The following is a 27,519-nucleotide window of genomic DNA, read 5'->3' as shown; positions in this document are numbered from 1 at the left end:
ACATAAAATCAAAGATTTGCATGCCATGCATATATCTTAAAACATGAAAACCAAAAACTAAGTATCTTCGCCGTACAAACGCTCTATGGTGTTGGCATATTTTTGACAAATAAATCTTCGTCTAGACTTGAGTGTAGGACCTGAAAAGTGAAAAAATGAAATTAGCCAATTTTTACTGCAAAGCTATCCCTACCCAATTCGCCAGTACGCAATGTAAAGTCATGTGGCAGCAGTGCGAATTTCTGCACTCTCTGCGCATGCGAAATCGCATTTTTGTTGGCTCTTGCAAGGCCGCTTTCAATAGCTTCAACAATCCGCTGTGCTGGCTTCGGAATCGCACCTTTGTAATCATAATTTTCTTCAAAAGCTGGTACTCTCAGCACTGCCGATAAACAAGCATAACTCAAACCCAGCTTGTGTAACCAAGCGATAGCGTCCGGATGCAGTGTGTCAGTTGGTAGACCCGTTTCGCCGTCAATATTGGTCTAAGTAAATGAAATTTTAAAAATTATAAATTCATGAAATTCAAATTTATTAGCCAGAACACACCTTCAGCGTGAGAAGCACAGTTAAATATTTCCGCTTATCCCCCACCACCAAAGCATTGCTTATGCAAGGCAACTCAGCTTTGATGAGATTTTCTATAAAAATCGGCGGTATATTCACGCCACCTGCTGTAATAATTATCTCTTTTATGCGTCCGGTAATAATGAGGCAGCCATCACTGCATAGACGTCCGACATCGCCAGTACGCAACCAACCCTCTGCGTCTATGGTCTCGCTAGTCTTCTGCGGCTCATTGAGGTAGCCCATCATGTGGCATCGGCTATGTAAGCAGATCTGTGGAAATTTCATAAATAAAATCAAATATTCCATGATAAGCAGAAGCTATTACCTCGCCTTCGCCCTCCTTATTTGGCTTATCGATTTTTATTTGCATGCCATGCATTGCTCTGCCACAGCTATTCAAATGACAATAACCACGGGTCAATGTTATAGCGCCACCAGCTTCGGATGCACCCAACATATCGGCAATTGGTATGTTCATGCTTAGGAAGAACTTTTTAGTTTCCGTTGAGAGTGGTGCGCCTCCAACCCAGAAATGATCACAACGTTCGAGGCCCAGTTGAGCTTTAAATGGCTGCATGAGCAGTGAAGCCAGCATATAAGCGATTGTAGGCTTTGGTTTTCTGTAAAAAATTTAAGTAAAAAAAAAAATTATGATCAATCTAATCACGTCCAAAAGACGCACATTCCTTCCGCGTTTTTCCTATAGCAATTCAGTAATTGTCTCTTCGCCCAAGCTGTAACAAAACGCCACCAAAAGGACGAGTTTTCTTCGGCTTCCTTGAGCTGTTGTTGTAATTTTTCATATACTCTAGGTACGCCAAAAATTCTTGTAGGCCGCGCGATACGTAAAGTTTTCGTGAGTGATCCTTTAAGCGCACCCGAACCCGCAAAGTAGACACAATCTCCATTTAGTAGCGGCATCAAAACTTCAAAGAGTTGCGCAGCAATGTGATTTAGTGGCAAATAAGAAAGCGTAACGCCGGCACAATCCAACGGTTGTGCTAGCGTGACCAGACAATATTTGATATTTACGACGATAGAATCGTGAGAGAGCATAATGGCCTTGGGAAAGCCAGTTGTGCCGGACTGTAAGCCAAAAAACAGTTCAGTTAATACTAGAGCTAGAAAACATGTTAGATATCTAACCGTAAAAATAAGCAGCGCACACTGATTTGCCGCCACTTCTCGCTCTTGACGTATCAACGCTTGCTGGCAGTGCAAACCAAACGGCAACGCCATCAAATCCGACCAGCAATAGTAGCCCGCTTCTTGCGTCAAATCAGCTGCGCACAACCCATACAGCTGTATAACTGCCTTCAATCTTGGCAGCTTCGTTCTCACTTCCAACACCTTGGCCAACTGAATCGCATCCTGCATCACACATATTGTGGCCAGTGAGGTTTCTAGCGCATGCTGTACTGCCTCTGGCGAACTAGTCAAATAGATACCTGAGACCACGCCACCAGCACGCAATGCTCCCAATTGCACATAATACCATTCGGGACAATTTTCGGCCAGCACACACACGCTTGTGTTTGGAGTGAGGCCAACATGGATTAACGCGAGCGCAGCTTTTTCAACATTGAGTTCGTAGTCAGCGTATGTGACTGTCGTCCAGGTGCTGTTGGTGCTAGTATTGCTGGTGGCATGCTGTTGGTTTTCATAGACCAGCGCTGGCAACTGTGAAAAGCGCTGGCAGCACTCGCTGAAAAGCTGTGGAATTGTTTGTGGTGCGTCTGCTGTAACTCCTTCTTTTCCAATGCGTAGACGCACAGGTTCGGAAACGTTGGTTGTTGTATAGTTAGTGGCTGACTTAAGGTTGTTGGACGCTGTATAGTCTTTGAGTTTGCGCTGCATTCTTCTTTTTATTTTAATTGTTTTTTTTCAAAAAAAAGAAAGAGGTAGAGTTGAACTTTTGGAAATGAGATTGTTATAAAAATATGAAAAAACGTCTTGTACTGATCCCCTCCTTTAAGTCAGGGTGACGTGCTTGCAAATCCGTTTTGATTTAAAATCCGCTATTGATTAAGAAATATATCTGATTTGTGATTTAGTTTGTTGACCAAAAAAGAAATTAAATTTATTTGTGATTTGATTGATCGACGAAAGAAAAAATCAAAGTGCCGCGATAGTGCCGAATAAAATTTATTTGTGATTTAATTTCTAGAGCGAATCAATTTTATTCGTGATTTTTTAACTAAATAATACTTTTTTTGTAACGGTAACGCAAGCACGATTTTCAAGTATTTTGCAACTTCCAGTTCTAAGCGAAATGGTGCTTAACATATTGTAACTTTGGAAATTGAATACAAAAAATATTAAGTCAGTTTCTTCGTCCGACTAACTAATTAATATATTTCGGGACTACTTTGGGATTGCCGGGACTATTTCGGGATTTTCGGAATCCTCGGGACTATATCGGGATCTTCAGGACTATTTCAGCATTATCTGCTTTTCTGGTATCTTCAGGACTACTTCGGGAGTTTCGGAACTATATTGAGCTTTTCGAGACTAATTTGAGATTTTCAGGTCCTTCGGGACTCCTTCGGGATTTTTTAGACTAATTCGGAGTTTTCGATAATGCTTCGAGATATTAAGGATTTTCGGGACAACATATATCGGAATCTTCGCACTACTGCGGGAGTTTCTAGACTCGAAATAGAAATTTTCGGGAATATTTAGAGATTTTTAGGATTTCTTGGATTCGATATTTTCGGGAATATTTAGGGATTTTTAGGATTTCTTGGATTTCCGGGACTACTTATTTAGGGTTTCATGCAACTTTCAATTCAGAAAGAAATTCCATTCATGGATTTGTGATTTGACTAATTCAAAATAATGCAACCCTGCTTTAAATAGGTCGTCGGCAAGCGGTTTAAATAATAGGTTCAATGCCCATAAGTTTTTAAAAGTGGTCTACATTTATGTAATAAACTATTTATTTTCAAACACTTATTTCCTTTGGGAAATCATATTCTATTCAAAGAAGTGATTCATTGATAATAGTTTCTAAGCATTGGGGGCGCCACTGCCACTCAGGTTACAATGCCTACGAAGCCAAAGGAAATGAATGACCACTCTCCTCACACGACGGTAGAAGTGTCGTAAACTATTTATTTAAAAAAATAAGTGTCTGCTGCACGACAATGCCGAACCCTATACGGTCATTGCCACGAAGCCACTCCTACATCGTACTTTTGAACCATCCCCCATTCTTCTGACCTGGCGCCAACAGATAACCATCTGTTCACTTTCCTACATATGTAGGTGGAAAAAAGAGTTTCAACGGACTAGGAAATTATCGGAAAATGTGTAGAAGTGGGTCACGGAGCTGGCGGGAGACTTTTTCGAGGCAGACATTAAAAAATGTATCTCCCGAAAAACCACCTGCATCGAAAAAGATGGCGACTATGTTGAAAAATAACCTACAAATATACAATTGAACTATGTAGTTTATTTTTTAATAAATTCATCTGAAGCCCACAAAAATGTAGGATACTTACTCTTGGAACGTGTCTCGTACCTTCAAAGTGAAAAAGAATCAAAAAATTGTGCAATCGGACCTAAATTATCAACTATGAGACGCACTCTACGGACTTTGCAGTAGTGAGGGCCGCAGAAATACGTTTTAATAAAAAAATTTAAGTGCTTTTTCATTACTACATTTTCAATAGTCATCTTAGTAGCTGAAGTTGTTAGTACCCATTGGCAGTATCTTACCGAGGTCTACTGTTTTCTGAAGTGCTCTTCATCTTTGACAATAGCTCTATCAGGCTAAGCCCCTTGCTGTCCTGGCTGTGTATTTGAATCCGCGTTAGCAGTTCTTGTAATTATTTATTCCGTGTGTTCGATTTATCAGCCAGATTGCATACTTTTCTTAGATTTAGTATTTCAGTAGACCAGCAATAGCGTCTAGTGCTTTCTTTCTCCTATACAGTCCGGGTAGGCATGAGTATCCCCACCGTTACTTTCGTCAGATTTTCAGATTGACCACCAACCAAGGTCTAATTGGTATCCTCTTCGTCGGATAATGTGGTGATTTAGTCTCTTTTTCTGACCTTCAATGGGTCACAGAGGTCGGGAAATTCGACCACCACGTCCACTAGGCAGACCTAGATGAAAATTTGTTCACCATGCCGTTAAATGGAGGGCAACTCGTCGTCAACGGGACGCTGTCCGCTGTCGCTTCAGTCGTTTGTGTGGATAGGTTTTGTTAGACATACACGCAAGTAGTACTTCGTTAAGAATTTTATCTTCTAGTCGACGCCGGCGAGCTACACATGTCGCCTATCTTTACTATCTTCCGCTTCCTTAAGCTGGGTAGGGGTCTTCTTGCTAAGCATGTTTCTATACACTTCCCATAGGCTTTCTGTTTACCTGCTCCCAGTTCTGCGGTAAGACCGTACTATTGTGGTAACTGCCACCTCCGTGAAGGTTACCTACCACCATTATTGACGTCATTCTCTTCTTGAGCTCAGCCTTTCACCCATTAGACCCATTAAACATTTAACCGCAATTTACAATGAACTAACGCAATTTTACTTACATGTTGTGGCGAGATAGACATACAGAAATCGCCCATACATAACTACTCATGTCAATTCATACACATATACGCATATTCGTTTATATGGAAATATTTCTCTCGCTAGCAGCTCGACTATGAGCACGCAACACCCCTTTACCTGCAGCTCGGACATATCAAACCAACAACAATCAAAAAGTTAGCCAGTTTACTTCCGCTTCTACAACTTCCTATTGGCTCTTGGCTGCTTTTCGCAGCAACAACACTATAATTTCCCCCCTTTTTTTGCTTTCTGTATTCGGTTAGATTTTTTTTTGGCAACACTATGCAAAATGTGAAATTTTATGTTCTTTGGCGGCATCGGCTGTCACTAGTACATCGGATGCTGCTGCTGCTGCTGCTGTTGGTTTTGTTGTTACTGTGTTTTTTGCCGTTTTTTGCATGCTCGGTTTTGCTGCTGTCTGTGGCTTCTCGCCTGTTACACATATTGGCACTTTTTGTTAAAATTTGCACAGATTTTTACTTAAATTATTTAATAAAAAGATTTTCAACAACGAATATTCATAATAAATAGTTTAGTTTTGCGATTCAACTTGAAAGTTTTTACTAAATAATAATTTAACAAAATTTTACTATTTTGCCGACTGTACTTTGCGCAAAAATATTATTGCATAAATTGTACAGTTATTTTGAAAGTTTCAAATGCATATACATATATAAGTTGCAAGTTTTTGCTGTTCGTTTTACTCCTAGAATGGCGTATACATACTTACATATGTATGCATAACTGTCGGGGAATACTGTGCGCCATGTTGGTGAAAATTCTTTCTTGCTAGCTGATTGCAATTTATTCACTTTTTTTTATTGTATTAGTGCGGTGTATTGTTTCCGAAGTGCGAGATATTAAAGCTCCGAACGTCCTTTCTTAAAGTTTAACACATTTGATTTTGTTAGCACAAATTTCCCTTGGATTGACTTTTATGCTAAGCATTTGAATGACTCCGATCATTTGTCAAGTTCGTTGCCGAAGTCTTCTGTTTACATAGTTCGCTTGATCTAATTTTGATCTGCTTTATTTTCGCAAACCTTTCTAAGTAGGATTAGTTGAGAAACCGTTTTGGTAGAAAGCAGCGTAAAGGAAGTGGTTGAAAACAAATTAAGAGTTAATTTTTATAGGTCTTCAAATTTTCTATTTTAATTATTACAACCTGAGATGCATTAGATAGATATTGAATATCTAATATAAGCTTAAAAGCGAGATAATGATAACAGATGCGGTTTTTAACCAAAAATTTTGAATATTTTTAATGCTGCTTTTTTGGAAGCAATGTATATTATATTATGGAAATGGTATCTACAAATATTTTAAACATTTTCTGCCACTTTTGAAGGCTAAACTTTTTTTCCTTTAAAAAAAGATATATATATATTGAAAAAACCAAAATTTTAAAAATGTTTTTTTTTTTTAGATTTGCACAGCAATTAAATGGCCCCTCACACAGAAAAAAAAAAATATATGTGTTGGTAGTAACAATTTAAAAATATTAATAAACATACGCGCTGGCAAGAGGTTAAAAAAAACACAGAAGTGGATTTTGACTTCGATTACAAAATTGCAAAACTTTGCGAATCGGGCAAGACTATTTGTATAAAAGTTGTTGTAGTAATATTGGAAATGTTTAAGATTAATTTTCTAAGTTTTCAAATGTAGAAAACTTTTCTGTTTAGTCAGCTGAATTATCTGACTTGACGTTACTAAAATTGCCATAGAAAAAGTTTTGATAATAATGTTATTGAAAGGATTTTTAACGGGAAGAAAACATGCATTTTATGTCGAACGTACTATTTATTTTGACAACAGTGCCACCAGCGCACAGTGCTTCCCTTCCATATAAAATGTGGGAAAAAAAAGAGTTATGGACGGATTTAAATGAAAATTCGCTTCTTAGTAAAATTGAGGACGCTAAGTGCAAAAATGCAATTTTTTTTTTTTTTGATAACTTGCATACGCAATTAGAAAATTTTGGTTCTTGTGGCTTTTACATAGGTATGTACATATAGTTCCTTCTATTTTCAAAAGTGAGGTGTCAAATGACATGGCTCGGCCTGTAGATGTGCAATAAAGTTTTTTATTTTTGAAAAGGATTGCCACCTGTTACCAATTTTATTAAAATTATTTAATAAGTTAAATGAATTAGATATTAAAATATAGGTATCGATTGAACTATTTTTGAAAATACTTTACTTCTAAGCGACAAGTAGAAGGGTTGCCACATGTTTAAATACGCAAATTCACTGTCATTAAAGGAATAAGGTAACTGAAATATGTATATCAATATAAGTATCAGACAAATGAAAAAATTTGGCATACCCTGCAGTACGGGGGAGCGACTACAGGACTGCTGAATCGGTAGCTACGTGATAAACTCCGTCAATTACCGAATGACTACTTGCAGTGTATTTCATCGATTACTTTTACCAGGCAATGTCCTAGGCGGTAGTCACCATCGGCCCTCTCTGCACTACCGGGAGTTACTAAAGTAGTCACTTGCGTGATTTTAGGGCGCCCTCTGTCGTAGTGCGGGAAATTTATTATTCTAATTACCTTAAACGAGCAATTTTTGTGTGTATGTATACATATGTATCCATAAGTTTCTCGGCAACGGCTCTAACGTAGCAAAATGAAAAATCGTTTTAAAAAGACTTTCGAAGTTGTATTTCTTCCAATTGTCAAAAACATTTTGCTTGTCACGGGGAAAATACCGTAAAAATTATTTGTATCGTGGAAATTATCAGGGTTTGATAAACTGTTAGCACAGCGACAACAGCCAATCATTTGCTTTTTTATAAATTGTTGTTGCTTTGCTAGCCGGCAATTACAGGTACCTGATCTTGCAGAAGCAATGAGCTTAGCCGACGACGCTTTAAAGGAATTTGAAGAAATGCGACAAGATGCAGAAAAAAACTTTAATTTGCTTTTCGAACAGGTAGAAGAAGTATGCACCAATCTAGGTACAGAAATCAAAGTACCCCGATACAGCAGTCGCCAAAAGAATCGCTTTAATGTGAAAACCGGAGACGCCGAGGCATACTATCGCATTGCTTTTTACATTCCCTTCCTTGATACATATATTGCTCATTGGAAAAGCCGGTTCCTAAACCATAAATCAGTTTTAAATAATTTTAGTGTTTTATTTCCAAAGTATGATTTTAACGAAAAAAATTGTTTGCTTTCTATGAAAAAGAAATCGACTGCTCGAAACAAAACTTTCTTCTGGAGGTAAAAATGTGGAAAAAACGAGTTTCACACGAACATTTTCGAAATGCTGTCGAAGCATTACAAGTAGCTAATAGAACGTCGTTTGGGAATGTTTTTAAGATCTTACGTATATTGGCACTTTTGCCCGTTTCAATAGCCACACCTGAACGAAGCTTTTCATGCCTGAAAAGAATTAAAACCTACTTGAGAAATACAACATGTCAAGAAAGGCTCAACGGTCTAGCATTTATGAATATTCACAAAGATATAAACCTACCGACCCTATTAAGCTGGAATTTCAGGGCACTATTTTATATATATATAAGGGAAATTTGAAAGTTAGGGGGGACTCGAGTACCCCCCCCCCCCTCCCCCTACCTGGCTACGCCCATGCATACTTTCTTCTAAAGAGCCTTTTTTCTAGACGCATATTAGTGAAATATTATTCTTTGACTTGAGGGGGGGTTTTAACCCCGAAATCCCCCCCGTGCATCCGCCACTGTATGTAACACTCTTGAATCTTTGTTATGCAATAAAAAGGTTCATAACAACGCTATTAGTCTGTGAAATTCGAGCGTGACATATATGTAACACTAGCGTTTAAAGAATTAAAGAGTCCAGTAATTTAAAAGGAATGTAATCAGAACAAATCACTGATTGACAATGTATGTATTTATAATAAAATAACAAATACAATGACGCAATCCTATGGTTTGACGTAATTATTATTTTATTTTAACTGAATTTTACTTCACAAACAGGTGGCAACCCTATTCGTAGTATTTTTAAGCTTAAACCTTCTTAAACCTCTATCGCCTGACTCCCTTACGGTGATACCTATCTATTTCAATAACCTAATTCCTTTTATTCAAGTGGAATTTGATTTTTTAAACAGGCGGCAACTCTCTACATGTAGTTAATACACACCTCGATTGATACCCATCTCTTAGTAATTCATTTAACTCATACAAAAATTTGAATCTAATTTTTTAACAATCTAATTTTTTAACAGGTGGCAACTCTTTAAAAGAAAATAAACCTTCTATTGTCCGCAGGTCAAGCTTTTCAATCTGACACTTCATTCTTGAAAATGGAACGAATCGTGCAGATCTCAAGGCACTGACAAAAAATGAAAAAATTATTTTATGCATTAGCGAGGGCCAAAATGAGCAGGTTTTTAATTCTTCACATTTTTTTAAAGCATTTTTGAGGTTAGGTCTGTATGGGAGTTTTATATCTATCGGTGCGCCTATGGCAATTTTAAGTATGTTTTAGGTAAAGTTTGTGTGGGAGCCAATTTTTAGGTGTTCACTCATAATCCTATAGCAAGCATATGAACAAAATTTTGGCGTCATATATTCAACGATGCGTTTTTTACGGCATTTTGAGGGTAGGTTTGTATGGGAGCTATGCTCTCAAAAAAATATCGATGGGTGTTCCATTTTTCATAGTTTTCTTAATTTATGTCCATAAATAAAAGAGGAATAACTTCCATTAAACTGTACGACACATTCAGTTTTCTTCTGGGGAGTTTATGAAACTAAGGTTTTGTGAAAGTCTGGATTGTATATAAAAAAGTAATTTCTCAGTTTTCTCAGGTTATCGATTCTAAGCGTTTTTTTTTAATTATACATTCAAAAGGCCTTTCTGAGTGATTTGAGTTCCAAGGAATCTGAAGTTGCAATATACTTTTACCAAAAATGAACGCTAGGATGCGCTGTGTTTTCATTTTTTCGATCTGACGTCAAGATTTCAAGTATATTATTAATTCAAAGAATTAAAAAAAATCAGTGCAATGAAGAGAAACAAAATTCTGTAGTCTTGAACAAATTTAAATATTTTTGGTGAAGAGGTATTGAAAATGTCCTTTTTAAACTTTGTCCTTGAGAATTATTGAAAATTTTCAATAGCTATTTTTGAAACAAATGTATTCAGTTAGCAATCAAATTGTTAAATATGATTTGTTATAAGGCCACACAGCGGCGGATCCACGGGGGACTTTGGATGTTGTATATCGAAGATAATTTTCGAACTTCCACCACAATGTTTTTGGATAATTTTGTAATTGAAAAAATGTTTAAAAAAGTTTTTAACACGGCGCTGCTTTTTCGTATTCGCGATACTTACTCAGTACTCATGAAAAGTATCGATATTCTGTACTCGGTACTCGTATCGTTCTATCACTAAAAATATGTGCTTTCTTGTCTTGTTAATTCACCACATAAACCAACGAAGCTCAGACTCACACCACCAACCGCTGCTTAACAATCGTTTCAACAGCGGCGCTAGACTCGAGTTATGGGATAAATTCATGTTTAACTCTTGCAACCCGTTAGTATGAATGTATTCACATATGATGGGAGCTCGTAGCAAAAGGGGAACCCCTTAGTTAGTACCCTTTGGTATTGGTAATAGCAGTACCAACTTTCAATTTTCTACTGTAACCAAATCAGGGTGCTCAATGATCTTTAAATGCGCTACTGAATCCCTATGAAACTCATAAAACTGTTTATATGTAATTTTTATTAAAGGCTACTGTGGCCATAACAACTGAAGCTTGTAATATCTTTACAGTTAATTTAAATTTAATGCTAGCACCTCTTTCGGCAATAGGAAAAATTTTGGAAGGTGTCCCGAACCGTAAATAAATTTTTTTGACCACTCTAATGTACGTGCTTGTGTTTATCTATAAATATTACCAGAACAGTAATGTTAACAAATAAATAAACACAATTCTATTATAAGTAGCCACTAATTAAAGATGCTTTTCTGTAAACAATTTGAAGTATGTAAATACACGCATACATAGAAGTAAGTATACACACATACGGAAAAAAATATGCGTAAAGTCATATGTATGTACGTCAATTTTTAAAGGCATGCACTTTATTTTTTTTTTTTATGTGCAAAAAGTGTTAATGTATTTTAATTATCCGCTTAAGATAGCATGCAATAATTTTTATTGGAGTGTCTAGAAGTTTAGCTGTTTATCGAAATACACATCCGAGGTTTAGTCGCACATTTTAACAAATTTAGTTACCACTACATCAGTTTAAATATCTACATCCGTACATAATTACATATACATATACATATATGTAGATATGCAAGTATGTACTTACATAGGTATGAGCTGTACCATTTTAATATTTATATATTTAATATAGTTTTATTTGTGTATATATTTGCCATAAATATCATTTTGTGTGTACGACGGATGTTATAGAGTACATATAGATTTCTCATTTTCGCCAGGCGAACAGAAATCAACGAAAGCAGGTCACATTGGCGTACAAGGCATAAAGTTACTTTGCTGTGAATATACAAAAAAAACATTATGTAGCAAACATGTAAACATATGTATTTGGCATTGCTAGACACATCCAAAATGTTACATGTGTACGAACATACTTATTTGTCAGTTACTCATCGGTCCATTTTACAGCGTTTATGATGTATGAACATAAATGTAGTGCATATATGTATACTAGGGTGGTCCTTCAAAATGAAATGAAGGTTCTTTTCACAGTCTCACCCTCTCAATTGGTAATACCACGGCCACAGATATCACATATAAATTTTGGTCCCGATTGGAGACGGTTAAGACGTCTACATAGGGTAATCTGATCTTTGCCGCCTGTGGGGCACGTTTAAACCGGCTACAATCGTGGCCAAAATTTGCATGTGATGGCTTCGACTATAGTAGTATTGATTTTGGATATTCGATAAAAAAAAAAACAAAATTAATTAATTTTTTGAGTCCCCATAGAGAAATCTGAACTTTGGCACCTGTATGACATGCCTTAACCGTCACCAATCGAAACCAAAATTTATATGTGATATCTGTGGCCGTGGTATTACCGATTGAGAGGGTGAGACTGTGAAAAGAACCTTCATTTCATTTTTAATTGTTGTAAAAATTTGCTTTCTACATTTAAGGACCACCCTAATGTATACACATACATACGTAGGTTTTTTTTTTATTTAAGTAATTGTAGATTTTTTAACTAAATACAAATCTTTGAAAGCGCATACATACAAACATAAATACTTGGGAGCCTCTGTTCAAATGTACCTAGGTACATATTTATGTACATGCGATGTAGATTGTTATTATATTGGACATACACAGAACTGCTCTGGTAATGCCGAGACAAGTAACATACATATCCATATATGCACGTACATACTACATATAGACGTATGCACATGAAATGCATCCATATGTAACACTTTTATTTTTTTGTTTTAAGTATCCAAGCACTAGCCCGAGAATGAACACTTAATTGTATTAGAAAACATAATACAGAGTAAATGTTCCGTAGTAGAATAGAACTGGAAATAGTAAATATGTTCAGTGAAAATTGGCTCGTGACTATTTCCACAAAATAATAAAAAGTGTTGTTATGAAGAAAATGTAAAGAAATGTGTCTCGATTTGACCTGTAGAAAAGTATCCAAATTTATACTGAGCAAAAAAGTGTCCTACACTAGTATAGGAGTAGGCGCTCGAAGTGTTATCAATTAATTATGCATTAGTTTTGTATTTTTTTTTTTTTTTACACTGTCAGACGGTGACCGCTAGTGCGGATAATAGCGTCAAGTCTGTACGGTAATGATTTACAGGCTGCGCGAGTGTGGTCTGGTGGTACTTTGTGCCAGTGGCGGCGAAGAGGAGTTATTATGGTTTAAAAATTAGTTGAAAATTACGGCCAAAATTGTCGTTTAAAAGTTTCTGTATTTGTGTATAGTTGTTGTCGCAATCTGTTGAATTTGAATTGTTTTCACATTTTGTTTTACTTCGTATCTATTTGAAATGCAACCTTGAAATAAACATAAATGTTAAAATGAGGAAAGAAAGTTGTGATTTGTCGAGTTCTCTCAAATTATTGAAATTGGAAATTTGTTGCTTGTTATCGAAATTTTTCGGTTTATGGAATCGAACTTTTTTTTTAAAGAATATCGGGTTATCGAAATTTCTATAATTACATGAATTTATCGAGTTATCACTATTTATCGATGTATAGAATTATACCGATTTACCACAGTGTATCGGGGTATCGAAATTTGTCGATAGATATGGAAATTGTTGTAGCTATCAAAATCGATTTATCGGTATACATCGAGATATAAAAATTGTTTAGTTATCGAAATTCGTCCAGTTCTGAAAACGCACATTTATCTAGAATTATCGATAACTTTTTGAGTTATAAAATTTTATAGAGTTATCGGAATTAAGTGCTTTTGAAATACATACAGCTTTTAAAACGTATCGTACTATCGAAATTAATCGACTAACTGAAATTTATTGAGTTATCTAAATTCATAAAGTTTTTAAAATTTATCAAGTTATCGAGAATTATCGAGGTATGTAGTGCCCCATGGTTCCCGTGTCACCTTTGGCACGTAATATGGGAGCCCCAATAAGAAATTGAACTTGTAATGGAATATGGTTTTACGCCGAATACAAACGGCGATTGTATTTTTATGAAAAGCTGTTTTTCATGTCAGAATACAGTCGAAGGTTTGTCATTGCCTGCCGGGGAGCGACTGTTATTAGAAAAAACGTTGTGTTTTTTCTGTATATTTTTTAATGTTGGTCGGAAACTGGGCTTGAACCCAAGCTCTGCGGAATGATTACTATCAGCGTATTGCCTCCCAAAAATTTTTGAGCTCAAATTTAAGAAGAACCTTTAGCAAACCTCCATAAACTATAATACAACAACAAAAACATCCTCACTCATAATTTGTTCGAGTTAAAAGCTTTTTTTACATTCAGTGAGGTGAGAGAAACTTTAGGGCTAGCCAAGTGTGCTGGCTCTAACGAGCGTTTGGATGTGTAGAGGAGTCGAAAGCTCCAGCGAGACAGCAAGTCTAAGGAAGGTCGCAGGAGACGATAACCTTACAAGGGAACTGATGACGCCATCCAGACTGGAGTGGGACCTGTGCTCATTTCTGGACGGAATTTTTCCTGCGACGTTGCCTAATATCGTTTCTTCAAAAGCCCTGTAGAGGCAAGCTTACTTATAAGCCAAGCAGTACGGGTGATACATCTTTGGCAAATCGAAGTCAACACAGAAAATATAGATGTGCTACTTACTATTCAACAGGAAATACAAGGTTGCGAACTGGTCTATTCTTAAGCTGGATGTGATGATCCTCCATATAAAGCAACGCGCGAAGTACCACGGAATAATACTCGATAATAAACCGTCGTCGCGCCTCAATGCAGAATGAAAGAGGAGACAGTGGAGCATATCCTGTGCAGACTGCGGGTTAAGTTTCTGGGAGCAGGGTTTCTACCTAATCTGAAAGCCGCCGCCTAGGCTTTTTACGGTGTTCCAGTTTTCCAAGATGTCTGCGATGTTCTTCAACATAGCAATGATTAGCTGTCGAAAGTGGTCCAAGTTTCTCTGCTAACGCTATGGAGCTCAATGGCCTCTGCGAATGGCCAACATATGTACCTAACCTAACTTGAGATACTTATAAAGGAAATATGAACTACTCAATCCCTTGGATTGTGGACACCGGTGACGCATTCGATAAAGAAGGTCTCTGACCAACAAATTGAGCCCAGAGCCGAAGCTTTAGTGTAAGTTTGATGATAGAAAAATAAATTTTTTAAAAGAAACCTTCGATTTGGCTAATTTTAGAGCATGCCGAAATTTTCATTGTCAACTTTTTTTTTTTTGCAGAAAGCCACATTTAAGTCCCTTTTGATGTGCCACTTCCAGGTCGGCTCTGTTCATTTGATGACAAATTTGAATCAATTGTATCATCGAAAATCACATTACTTACGTTCTTTCTTTACACTTTAACTGGGATAGGATATAACTCGTGGATATGTATTATCGTTTTCGGTAGTATTAAGCTTTATAAATTAAAACTAAACAAATATCTAATGAATACGTTTAACTCTTAAGCGTTTAAACGGAAAACTAAATCTGTAAACTTCAGAAATTCGAGTTTATACAATAGTCAGCTCAAATGGACTACTTTTGATTGCCAATCATGTAAACTTCCTGCAATTATTTATTTATAAAAATTTACATAAAGTTAACATGTATTTTGTATGTATAAATGTATAAATTTTATTTGCTCTAACACCGTTAAATTACTACATAGAGTATTACGGTTTTTTTTTCTAAAAATTGCCAGCTTAAAATGTAGGTCATTTGCGAAATGCATTGAGCCGGATTTGCTATGAATTGTGTTAATTTTATAATTGCTTACATTGGCAACAATTTCAATGTACGAATTTTCACAAATTGCCAGCGCGTAATTGAGTCGAAAGGATCTGATGAAGGATAATTTCTAAAGTCATTCTCTTAGTTCCTTCCTGAGTGAGAGCAGAAGTCCTCGTATTTCAAAGAGTCATATGCATGTGTGTATGTATGTATGTACGTACATATGTATGCATGTATATACAACTATACGAGTATGTCTGTAAGTCTCATGCATCTTAACAACAACCATTTGGGCGCTCTCACTGCGCTTGTCGTGCCTATTCTCACTTTTCTCCACCCATCTGCATGCAACTAATGTGTGTACATTAGGGTGGTCCAAAATGCATGTGAAAAGTAGAGTCGAAATTTTAATGCTCTCACCCCCCTAGGTTTGTTCTACACCGGAAAAAATTATAATCCTGTTTTTTTTTTACCCAAAGCGCTGAAAGTTTTCCATGTATTTTATATGGGAAAAACAAGTATTCGTAGAAATGGTATGGGGCCCTGTAAAAAATAGTTAATAATAGAAAATGGTTAAATATACAATTGAATATTGTTAGTAAAAATCTCCTGAAGAGTAACAAAGTTTTTCGATCGCAAAAAATATTGAGTTTCAAGAATTACAGAGGTATAAATGTGTTCGCTATAGAATAATCCAAGGGTGTGAGGACATTAAAATTCCGACTCTACTTTTTTTTTGACCACCCAATTGAACATACATACATTAGGGAGTCCCACAAAAAACTTCTTTGGACGCTTTCAACCCTAGAAAATCTTTTAATACGTGAATTTTGAAATCTTTGGCAGTTGTTTTCGATGGCATTCAATTCTCGTGAAAGCATTGATCCGTAGTTATAGATAAAATAGAAGTAGGTTTCAATGACCCAGAAATAGTCAGATTTTACTGGAAATCGATTCCGTACTTGGTCCTCTTGCAAATGAGGAGGCGAATAAGAGGGCAAATACCAGTTTTAGTCCGTGCTTTAGTCTGGTAATTATGTCAAACGATTAGCTGTAGTGTATTTGAAACCTGAATTGTAAAGAAAAGAAAATTACACTTTGCTAATGCATATTGAAAAATATTTAATTACCTGTTTGAGTGGATTCTAATGATTTTGTAAAGATTTTTAATTATTTAAATAAATAAATAGGCAAAATTTGGAGATTATATTGAAGTTTGTCAGAAGCTACCATTTTTTACTAGAAAGCTATCCAGTACTTTTTAGTGTTACGCTCCCGCTCTCGGGTAATTTTCCATTTGTGGTATATTTAGTCAATTTAAGATGCATTTATCTTCTAAGAAACGTTTCAAGGATAAAATTGGGAATGTGTGCTATGAAATCTTCTTTTCTAAAACTTCATGTAGTTGTAGGCGCTTCACTTGTTTAAAGTCATCAAATTAAGATTTGTCAACATTTTCATTTCATTGGGATTACTCAATTACCATCTCTTCTAACTGAAACCTGTTCCTAGTGCGTCTATTATTGAAGAAGTTATGATATCAAATAAAAGTTTACTTTTTATTAAAGCGTGCTTATTCAAATGACTGGTCATTGACGTTAATCATCATTAAATTGTTAAGACATCAATAACAAATTAATCTTCAGATCGAAAATTTTCCTGCGACTTGCTTTTTGTAAATAAAAAACAACTTTCAAAGACATTTTATTGCTCATGCAACTGCTATCAGAAATTTCCCTAAGAGAAGCCCTTCAATTTGTGCCACTCCATAGAAAAAAGAAAGGAGAAAGGAATGTAGAGTGGAAGGTCTCTTGACTCTCAGGAAGGCCATTCGGAAGGGCTTTTAACTCGTGAAATTATCTACTGGGAAGTAAAACCGTTTTAGGGGTGGATCACTGAAATTAAAAAAAGGTTTGTGACACACCCTAATGTACATGTTGCCTATATACATAAGTCACTCATTTGGCGTTGCTCTCTCGGTTTCATTACCATCATTTAAATTTGCATTTATGATGTACTTACATATGTTTATAGCTAAATAACATCGTGTTTTTGTCTAGTCGCTGGCGTTAGCTTTTTGTCGTTGTTGCTGCTGATGTTGATGACCACCAACAATCAACCACAACGACGACCGGCAGGCAACAGCAGCAACTATTTGTACATTGCTGTTTGCCTGTTCCGATGGCTTGTATGTTTTGTATATAATGTTGTGCGATGCACAAGCGCAATGCCTACCTACCACTATAATTTACATATTTATCGGTATTTGCTGTTTTACACATATTAAATTCAAAGCGTTTTTATATTTAAAACAAGCGTAAACATAAACATATGTAAATGATATGTAAATACATATTGCAAACATACTCGTATATGCATGAACATTCATACATACATATGCTAATTTGAGTAAGAGCATTAGGGTGGTCCAATCTAAGTGCTCTCCGAATTTTAATGCTCTCACCCCGTAAAATTGTTTTATATCAAAAATATATATCCCTATTTATTTATTTTGAAATCAAAAGATATTTAGAGGTCGCTCAAAGCGCTCAAAGTTTTCCATGTATTTTACATAAATGGGAAAAAAAGACTTTTCGTAAGAATGGTACCTATACAATTCTTAAAAATCAATATTTTTCGTTCGGAAAACTCTGATTCTCTTCAGGAAATTTCCAAAAACTATACCCAATTGTTTAAAAAAATTATTGGGTATTATAACTGGGAATCTTCTGAAGAGAAACAGTTTTCCGATCGCAAAATATTGATTTTTAAGAATTCTATACCATTTCTACGAAGTGTTTTTCCCCATATATCTAAAATACATGGAGTACTTTGAGCGACCTCTAAATATTTTTTGATTTCAAAATGAACAAGTAATTTTTAAGCAAAAAACAAAGCCGACTTTAATTCTCATATAAAAATTTAAGATTATCGTTAATCTCTTCATGATTCAATGATCGGATTTAAACCAAATTAGAATGGGACCAGCTGTAGGTAACACCTTTCCTTTAAAAAAAAATTACAGAAATCGGTTAACGTGGTCCAAAGTTATGCTATATCATACATTAAAAAATAACAATAATAAATAAAATATTCCAAAGAATCGACAACATTCCTCTCTTTTGTGAAGTCGGCTAAAAACAGGGGTATATTTATTTCGGTATAGAACCATCCTAGGGGGTGAGAGCGTAAAAATTCCGACTTTACTCTTTGGACATGCATTTTTGGACCACCCTAATGTACATACAGACAGCCATCCCAGCAAGAACGACCTAACGCATTCTCCAATACACTTACAAAATTTTCAATAAAAACCAACTCATTTGCATATTAGCGATATCCATGTGCCATTCTTTGCGTTATATAACACGTTATTAATCACATAATAATATTTGATTGAAAAGAGACCACTATATATAAGATAATATAATAGCGAATTGCATATAAAAGAAAGAGAAAACTGCTCACACGTGAGACGATTATGCGTTAGATTTCTCCAGGAGCCCTATGTAAAATGATGGAAAATTTTTGAATTTCTCACGTATGTATGTACGCGCGTAAATATGTACATACATACATAATAGAGGGCTGCATGAATTCATTCAAACTGCTAGCCAAACAGAGAACAGTAGATTTAAATATTTTACTTCACATACAAAACACTCAGTGTTTGGAATTTTGTATGTTATGAATATACATTTTGTTTTATATTTTCTACCTTCAAATGGAAGAATGTAAATGAATTAATGGAAAACATCCAAATCATTCAAACTCATTTCGGTAAAAGTAAAAGTAAAAAAGCTGATGCAAACTTTGCAGCATATCTGACGAGATTTTAACGCCTGAGTCAATCGTGGAGGCTATGCTACGAAGTAGCGAAAAATGGTTGGCAGCATGTGACAGAATAGCTGAGGCGATGAAAGGGCTAAGGACCCCCGAATAGCTGTGGCATAGCAGCGGCGACTAACTACCTTTCTCCCTCACGATATAGTGCTTGAAGTCATCCCCGTGGGGTGCGGGGTTCTAAGAAACAACATGCTTTTCCAGTGAAAAAACTTTTAAAGTATAAACAGAACGAGTTCGCTGAAAAATTTTCGTCGGACGGAGCGATGCTGCCGGGTGATATTCTCTTAACATTTCCTCAAGTAAAACTGAACCGTAACAATAACTTAGTCCCCTTACAAATATTGTGGCGAATTGTCCTTAAAAAACCTGCTAGTTTGAAAATAAAAAAATGCTATAAAAAAGCCACAAAGCTCAATTCTAAATTTCGAATCTAAACGGAAAAGAAAAAAAAGCTAGATCTAGCCTCTAAAAGGTTTAACTGGCAACACTGGTTAGAGCATACAAAAAAAAAATTAGCAATTCATCGCGCAGAGCAAATGAGAAAACATGTAAATATGGTAATGAGAGTACCGTAGTTGTGTGTACACTCTCAGTCATTTGAATAGCACACCCTTTTGATGCTCAGTATGTAGAATTTTCTTTTGATTGTTTAATATTAATTTTAAAATGTTATACAAATTAAAAAAAAACACATGTCAACAAAGGGGTGTGCTATCCCAATGACCTACAGTGGATAAGTTAATAATATTTTTAGACACTATTTTTTTATTTGTTGACAGTGTCATGCTTTTTCAAAGTATGCTCGGCAAAATTTTTATTTAGAAGAAAATTCGCAGCGCCGTGTAAAAAAAAAAACAAACATTTCAAAAATCAACGACATATTGTAGACACTCGAAACTTTATTATACTAAAGTTGCATGGGCTACAAAACTGCATACCCAAAATTTTTCGAAAAATATGATTAACTTATCCACTGTAGGTCATTAGGATAGCACACCGCTTTGTTGCTTTGTTGTTATGCGGGTTGAAAAGCATACTCACTGTGACGGTTTCTGTTAAAGTAGTTATCTTCCATCATCAATTTCGATTACCATATTAATTAATACCTATAATTATAATCATCTCATAACCGGGGTTGAAAATTATTTTAAAATTTATTTCTTCACAAGAGTTTTTTGCAGTGTACTAGTTCTATCAAAAATCAAAAATATTGGCATATATTTTGGCGGTGTACACCATTTTCATTGTGCATTTAATTAGTAAACCACTTCTGTATTATTCTGTGCAGAAGTTCTCGCGTACACTTCCCCAATCCTTTAAATGTTCGATGACAGCACTTTATTTAGATATGTATTAAAAAATAAAATTAAAAAACAGATTACAACTTTTTCTCAGTACTTGTTTTATATTTTATTTTCAACGAATGTTTTCCTAGGTTTCATTGTACAATAACAGTTTCTTTTAAAGCTAAAGTAATGAAATCTATTTACATAGTTATATGTATATGTAGGTAGGTACATATGTTTGTATGTATGTTGTCCTTGTAAGTAAGTGTATGTTTATGTGAATAGTTTCTATCAAATCATAAAATTTTAACTCCAATCAATTTTCATATAAAATCCTTGTTGTTAAACACATTCTAAAATCAAGTTCATTTAAAAATTAGCATTGAAGTAGGCCATATATGTACATATGTAGGCAGGATAATTAGAAATAACAAGAAAGTTTGTTGTAAATAGAAATTCACAAAATGAACAGCATACAGCGGTTAAGAATTCAGCTTTAAGATCCTTTATGTATATGTAAATATTACAAACTTGCTTTGCTTTATTGGCTAAAGAAACTAAACTTACATAAGTCATATACTATAGATATAGTAAATTTGTTATTTTTTTTTTTTAATTCTACTATACAGCCCGGCAATTTTTGTTGTAATATAGGCAAACTCGTTTGCTTTCTTATGTATGCCTTTTTTGTTAGTAATTTCTCTAGATATAACTTTCTCTAACTATTTTAATGTTAATTCAGCAAATTTGTAGGAATTACGAACAGCCTCGGTTGTACTACTATGCTTCCCAAAACTCAAGTTACATACATAACTCAAGCATAAAGGCCTTCAATGATATCGGCATACTGTTTGGAGACAACATTACGTTTCACCTTCAAAGTCGGACCTAAAAAAAAATTAAGTAATCGCAATTTAAAATGTTTCCACTAAAAAATAATTGGAAAATAGCATTAGGATAGTTATTGTGCTCACCCAATTCACCCGTTGGAATGGAGAAGTCATGTGGCAGTATTGCGAATTTCTGCACCTTCTGCGCATTGGAAATGGCCAGCTTGTTGGCACGCTTAATGGCATCCTCAATAGATTTCCACACTTTGGGGCAGGGGCCAGCCTTCAGAATTTCACTCAATGTCTTGTGTTCAACACCCAAACTCTTCACCCATGTGAGCGACTCATGCGAGAGATCGTCGAGTGGGGCGCCAGTTTCGATATCCATTTCGGTCTGAAAAATGTAAAATCAAAATTTGTTACGAAGATATTAGGATATCAAACACACCTTTATTGTCAGCAACACGGTGAGATACTTGCGTTGCTCACCCACCAAGAAGGCATTCGATATGCCTTCCAATTCTTTCTTTATCAAATTCTCAATATGCACTGGTGGTATATTTTCACCACCGGCTGTGATGATGATCTCCTTGGAGCGGCCTGTGATATAGATGTGGCCTTTGTCGTCAATATAACCCACATCACCAGAGTGCAACCAACCGTCTTCGTCGAGCGCTTCAACGGTTTTCTCTTTGTTGTAAATGTAGCCCATGAAAACGTGTCGACCGCGTATGCAAATCTGTTCAGAAAGATTAAAATTCCAATTGAATATTTAATAATGGCCAGATATATGTATATGTAACTTGGTGATTCGCTTTTTCTTGCGCACTCACCTCACCGTGTCCATTTTCGTCTTTGTTGATTATTTTCGTTTCACAACCAGCCAACGTTTTGCCAATCGAATTGAGCGGTTGTGTATCTGGAGCGCATACTGTATGGCAACCACCAACTTCCGACATACCAAAAGCATCCAAGAGTTTCAAATCTAAGCTGAGGAAATACTTCTTAGTCTCAGGTGACATGGGCGCCGCAGCGGTGACAAGTGTAATAACACGATCGAAACCAAGCGCTTGCTTCACCTTGGACATAACCAACTTCTTAGCGATATTATATCCAAAGCTACCGGGGCCTTTGCTGTGGAGGGGATAAAACGAAAGAAAGGTTAATAAAGTTTATAGAAAATAGAAAAATCATATGTAAGTAGTGCGACACGAGGACAAAGGTGCTACGAGGGAGGGCAGATATTCTTGGAATAGATAAATTGGAGTGGTAAAATGGTTACTTCTTTTTTGAGCTATGACATACTACCTGATAAAAAAAACATCATCAAATTAATAAGAATAAGATCTAAACCATTAACGGGACCTTTTGCAAAATCAAAAACTTTGATTTACAAATAGCGTACTCTATTAAAACAAGGGAGAGATTCGGTTGAAGACGATCTTTGGTGAGATTGGGTGATTGAGGTGATGTCCTCATACATGTCCAAAAAGCCAAAAACTAGTCCTTAAAAGTGACGTTCGAAAAGGAAACAAATAGCAGAGATGGTTGAAGACCATATACTACTACAAAGAACATACTCGATGATCACATTGGTACTCTTGTATCGAAAGTCAACGAAGTAAGTAAGGGTCACCAATCAACACAATAGAAACAGCAGTAAGAACACAGATGAAGTTATGAACAAGGTTATTACTGTGTGGCGAAGCAGTTCCTTTTTGGGAGACCGTATTAGAAACGATTGTGTAAGCAAGTGGCGATCAAAGAGAGCTTTTAGGGTGGTACTATCATTTGCGAAGCGAATGAATTTGGCCAAATGCGTCTCTTCAATTTATAGAAAGCCTTAAAAAGCTTCTCTCGCAAGAAAAATTATGGTCAAAAAAATCTCAGTGCTCAATAAGAAAGTTAAGATGTCCAATACGTAAAAACGATGGAAAAGAAGGATAGAAAAATAACCCGAGTTGAGCTATGCTCCATATACATATATAGGCCGCAATTAGCCTTTTCAAAATTTTCTCCTTCCAAATGTATGCATATGTACATCGTTATGTGCGTTGGTATGCTTACGAATATTTGTACTAACGGCATTTTTATCGAAATATTAGAAAATAAAGATATCGTAGTCGACTTTCAGCGATATTATTTTCTATATGCTAGTAAATTTATCAATATTTTTATCTACTAGTTATCGAAAATATTACCGATAGTAATAAGTGCATCGATAAATATGTCGTTACATACGTATATTTACCTACATCGATTAATCTTGTATCTATCGACATCATTGTCGATACACATATTCGAATAGAAGGATATTGTAATCAATTTTTCATCAACATCGGAATTTCTGCGTTTTCATTTTTAATGCAGAAACGAATTTATATATTTTATCGACGATATATCGAAATATTAATCGATATGTTATCGATATATTATCGATAAATTTTCGGTTTTGTTGTCAATAAATTTAACAGTACCTAATTGTATAAGTACAAATATTCTGCGCGGCTAACAAAAATTGTGCAGCCGGTAAATTTAGCCATTTTAGTATTTTTCAATTTGTCGATTACATAATGTTCGCTAACGTTCATAAAAGTCTTGCTAATAGCATAATTTTCGATGTATCTGAAATTTTTTATCGATATCAGTAATAAACTCACAAAATGCTTAACCCTTTCAGCATAAAAAATTCAATAAAAAATTAATAAATCTGTCGGCTTCACCGTTATCCAGCGCACATTATAATGGAAAGCTGTGGTATCGCTGGTTTGTAAAATGGGAAGTGATCTCAATTAATTTTATTTTTTCTATGGCGAAATATCTATCGAAACTTTATATAATATTTAAATTCCACCGAAGCGTGGTTAATTTTTTTCCAATATATTCCACTGTTCACTATCGACTTTTCTGACGCTTCAAAAAAAAAACAAATAGAGAAACTGCGTGAAGAAGAATGATATATTTTGCTCCAAACAACTGTTCCTTTAACCACAAATGTTGTTATTTACGAGAAAAGAGCTTTAAGCACAAAAATAAGTTTGTCCGATATATTGGACACTTGCACCGAAAGGGTTAAGATGATAATATCGAATATAATTGTCATTTGCCAACTTTTAGCTAAATTGTTTCTCAACACCTCAAAAACATTACTCCAACCCGCCTATGTTCACTTGAACTTAAACCATTTTTCTAAACCCATTCAACTTTCCTTTCAACAATTGACAATCGATTAAGGACAGCGGGCAAACAACTCAACTCATGCATTACTGGCTGCTAGATGACAGTTCACTTATGTCATTATACTCACCACAGCACAGCTGACGGTGTGTTAATTAAGCGCAATTACTCAACGCTTAAATGTTAAACACCACTCATGTTAACGGGTAAACGATAGCCATTCCATCATACAGTGTGGCAGACATTGAAGCTGCCCGACCGGCAATCAGACAACGCCAACCAGTTAAGCGAGTAAATGACAATAACGTGTCGTACATTAATCAACCGAGAAAACTACACAGTAACACATGCCCACACATAACGTGGCTCTCTTTGGTAAATATAAATAAAAATACAACCCCCCCCCAACTCACCCATGTGTCTCCATGTAATGACGCAGCGTCACACCCTTAGCCCAGCTGGCGAGCGCCTTTTTCAAACCACCACTCGACGAGCCAACGGCCACCATACGTTCCTGGAATTTTTCATAGACACGCGGTACACCCATAAATCGTGTGGGGCGCGCATCTTGCAGTGTCTTCACCAGTGTGCCCTTCAAAGCATCCTTGTCGGCGAAGTAAATGCAACCGGCTATGGAACCTACTGTGTAAATATCCACAGTCTGTGCGGCCACATGGGAGAGCGGCAGATAGGAGACGACCACCTCAGCGCCGGCGATAATATTGTGCAGCGACTTGGTAATAGCGCGCGTATTGAAGTAGAGGTTGTCGTGGCTAAGCATAACGCCCTTGGGCATGCCCACTGTACCAGACTGTACACGACGAGAGAAAGAAGGGAAGGAAAATAAAGAATACGATTAGCGAGGTTGATAAGTGTGTAGGAAGCAATTGGTAACTCATGCGTTTAACTAAGAAGCAATTTGGTTTTGGATGCGGGCGTACGAAGTACTGTCTGTCATAACATAAGCTCCATGTACAAACAAACGCAAAACTTAAAAAATCGTTTGAGTTTAGCGTTCGCCTCTTTAATCTACCACAACTAATTACTTACCGTGTATACCAGACAACAGCACTGGTTGATGGCAATATTCTCCAGACGCTTCTTGTATTCCTCCTCGACATCAGCAACCGTCATTGCTTCAATTTCCGACCACTACGTCGCAGGGTAGAGAAGACAAAATTAATAGCTTTAAAAAGCTTAAAGCGCCACTCCAAACTTACCCTATAGTAGCCATCCTCTTTCTTCATATACGGCGCATATGGTTCTTGTATTTGAATAGCCGCTTTCAAATGTGGCAACTTATCTCTAATCTCTTTAATCTTATCCATTTGCTTGGACTCGTCGACAATGACGATTTGTGCACGCGAATTTTCCAAAACGTGGAAACAAGCCTCCGCTGAGTTAGTCGTATAAATTCCAGCGATAATACCACCAGCGTGTATGGCACCCATGGCGGAGTAGAACCATTCGGCGCAATTAAAGGATAGCACACCCACTGAGTGATGCGGCTCCAGTCCGAGCTTGATGAACGCCTTGGCGGCTTGATGCACTTTTTGTTCATATTGCCTATTTCGCAGTTCCGCAGCAAAGTCGATAAATTAGAGGAAAGAGGAAACAAAGGAATTAAATAGTAAATTCAAAACCAAAAGTGTGAAAATTTGTCTTAGTCTAAATGGCAATGAAGCGTGAAAATATGGCGACAAATGGAGAAATGGATTTTGTGCTCTGTGCTAACATACATACATACATACCTACCTTCATACATACATAAATGTGTGTGGAAAGACGATGGTGAGACGGGATAGGAGTAGGTGGATGCAGTGGTACAAGCGTTGCAAGGGTTGTCATAGTTGGCACGTTTAACCAGTAAATTGTGTGTTGAAAAATGAAACCATTGGATTCGCTTTTTACACAGTTGGCTGTGGTGCCAAGGCGAAAAAAAATGTGTGAAAGTGATTTTTTGGAGACCAACAACGGTGCTGGGATTTATGAATGCGGAATCAAGGGGTCATAAATACTGAATTTAAAATGGAAATTTGCAAAGGTGGAATTTATGAAGAAATTCAAGGCTAAAGTTTTTAAATATTGTATGTAAATACTCGTTTCAAATAACTTCTTCTACCAGCCTTGTTGAAGTGAAACTTCTTAATCGAGTTCGGAGATGGTTGCGTTAAATATTTAACACCACGTCATAAAATCTGTATCGTTCGTACGATTTTCAAAAATGAGGTGTCACATGAAAGGGCTTGACCTGTAGATGTGCAGTATGGTTTTAGTCTTTTAAAGAGTTGCCATATATATGAAAATCGAATTCAAATTATTTATTAAGTTAAACGAATTATCCCAATATCGGTATCAAAAGAAATGGTTTTGAATAAGTTGTATTTTCTAGCTAAATGCAGGAGGGTTGCCACCTGTTTCAAAAGTAAAATTTAGTTAAATTATACAAAAGTCTTACGCTTAAAATACTATACAGTACAGAAAGAGCTTACAGAAACACAATTAAAATATTTTTGAGGTGTCTGAAGACGGTGACTACCTGTTCAAAAAGTTAAACTCAAATTATTGAAGCAAATCTTATTATTATAGCTCCGTTATGTTTGCGATAAATATTTAACGCCACGGTACAGGTAGCATATGACGGGTATAGAAAACGAATAGCTGCGTTAAACGCCAATTGGGCGGGAAAAGAGACTAATGCAAAGACAAGAAGATAATCAAAAACAAATATAAAGATAAGATGAAGATGAAGATGAAGATGAAGATGACGACGAAGATGAAGATGAAGATGATGATGAAGATGAAGATGAAGATGAAGATGAAGATGAAGATGAAGATGA

At 36.0% G+C, this 27,519-nt stretch overlaps 2 protein-coding genes across 2 annotated transcripts in view; both read right to left on the bottom strand.

Annotated features, from left to right (window-relative positions):
* Nucleotides 1-57: 57 nt before the first annotated feature.
* Nucleotides 58-2,427, bottom strand: LOC118752862 (long-chain-fatty-acid--CoA ligase heimdall-like). The gene is made up of 6 exons (XM_036487716.1): nt 1,717-2,427; nt 1,253-1,656; nt 896-1,190; nt 550-840; nt 194-485; nt 58-140 (listed from the first exon to the last, which is right to left on the bottom strand). The coding sequence occupies exons 1-6, from the start codon at nt 2,425-2,427 to the stop codon at nt 58-60; spliced, it is 2,076 nt and encodes a 691-aa protein (XP_036343609.1).
* An 18,342-nt stretch (nt 2,428-20,769) lies between these two features.
* LOC118752863 (very long-chain-fatty-acid--CoA ligase bubblegum-like) overlaps nt 20,770-27,519 on the bottom strand; it is a 12,196-nt gene continuing 5,446 nt past the window's right edge. The window contains exons 2-8 of the mRNA XM_036487717.1: nt 25,900-26,245; nt 25,730-25,831; nt 25,093-25,490; nt 22,336-22,636; nt 21,951-22,241; nt 21,647-21,896; nt 20,770-21,560 (exon numbers count right to left, since the gene is read on the bottom strand). Of these exons, the coding sequence (XP_036343610.1) occupies nt 21,487-21,560; nt 21,647-21,896; nt 21,951-22,241; nt 22,336-22,636; nt 25,093-25,490; nt 25,730-25,831; nt 25,900-26,245 (1,762 nt within the window). The 3' untranslated portion in view covers nt 20,770-21,486. The remainder of the gene's footprint in view (nt 21,561-21,646; nt 21,897-21,950; nt 22,242-22,335; nt 22,637-25,092; nt 25,491-25,729; nt 25,832-25,899; nt 26,246-27,519) is intronic.

This window comes from Rhagoletis pomonella, unplaced genomic scaffold (genome assembly GCF_013731165.1).
Source record: "Rhagoletis pomonella isolate Grant_MI unplaced genomic scaffold, Rhpom_1.0 Rhpom_scaffold_01915, whole genome shotgun sequence".
Classification (NCBI taxonomy): Eukaryota; Metazoa; Arthropoda; class Insecta; order Diptera; family Tephritidae; genus Rhagoletis; species Rhagoletis pomonella.
This window is presented reverse-complemented; position numbering and strand designations above follow the sequence as displayed.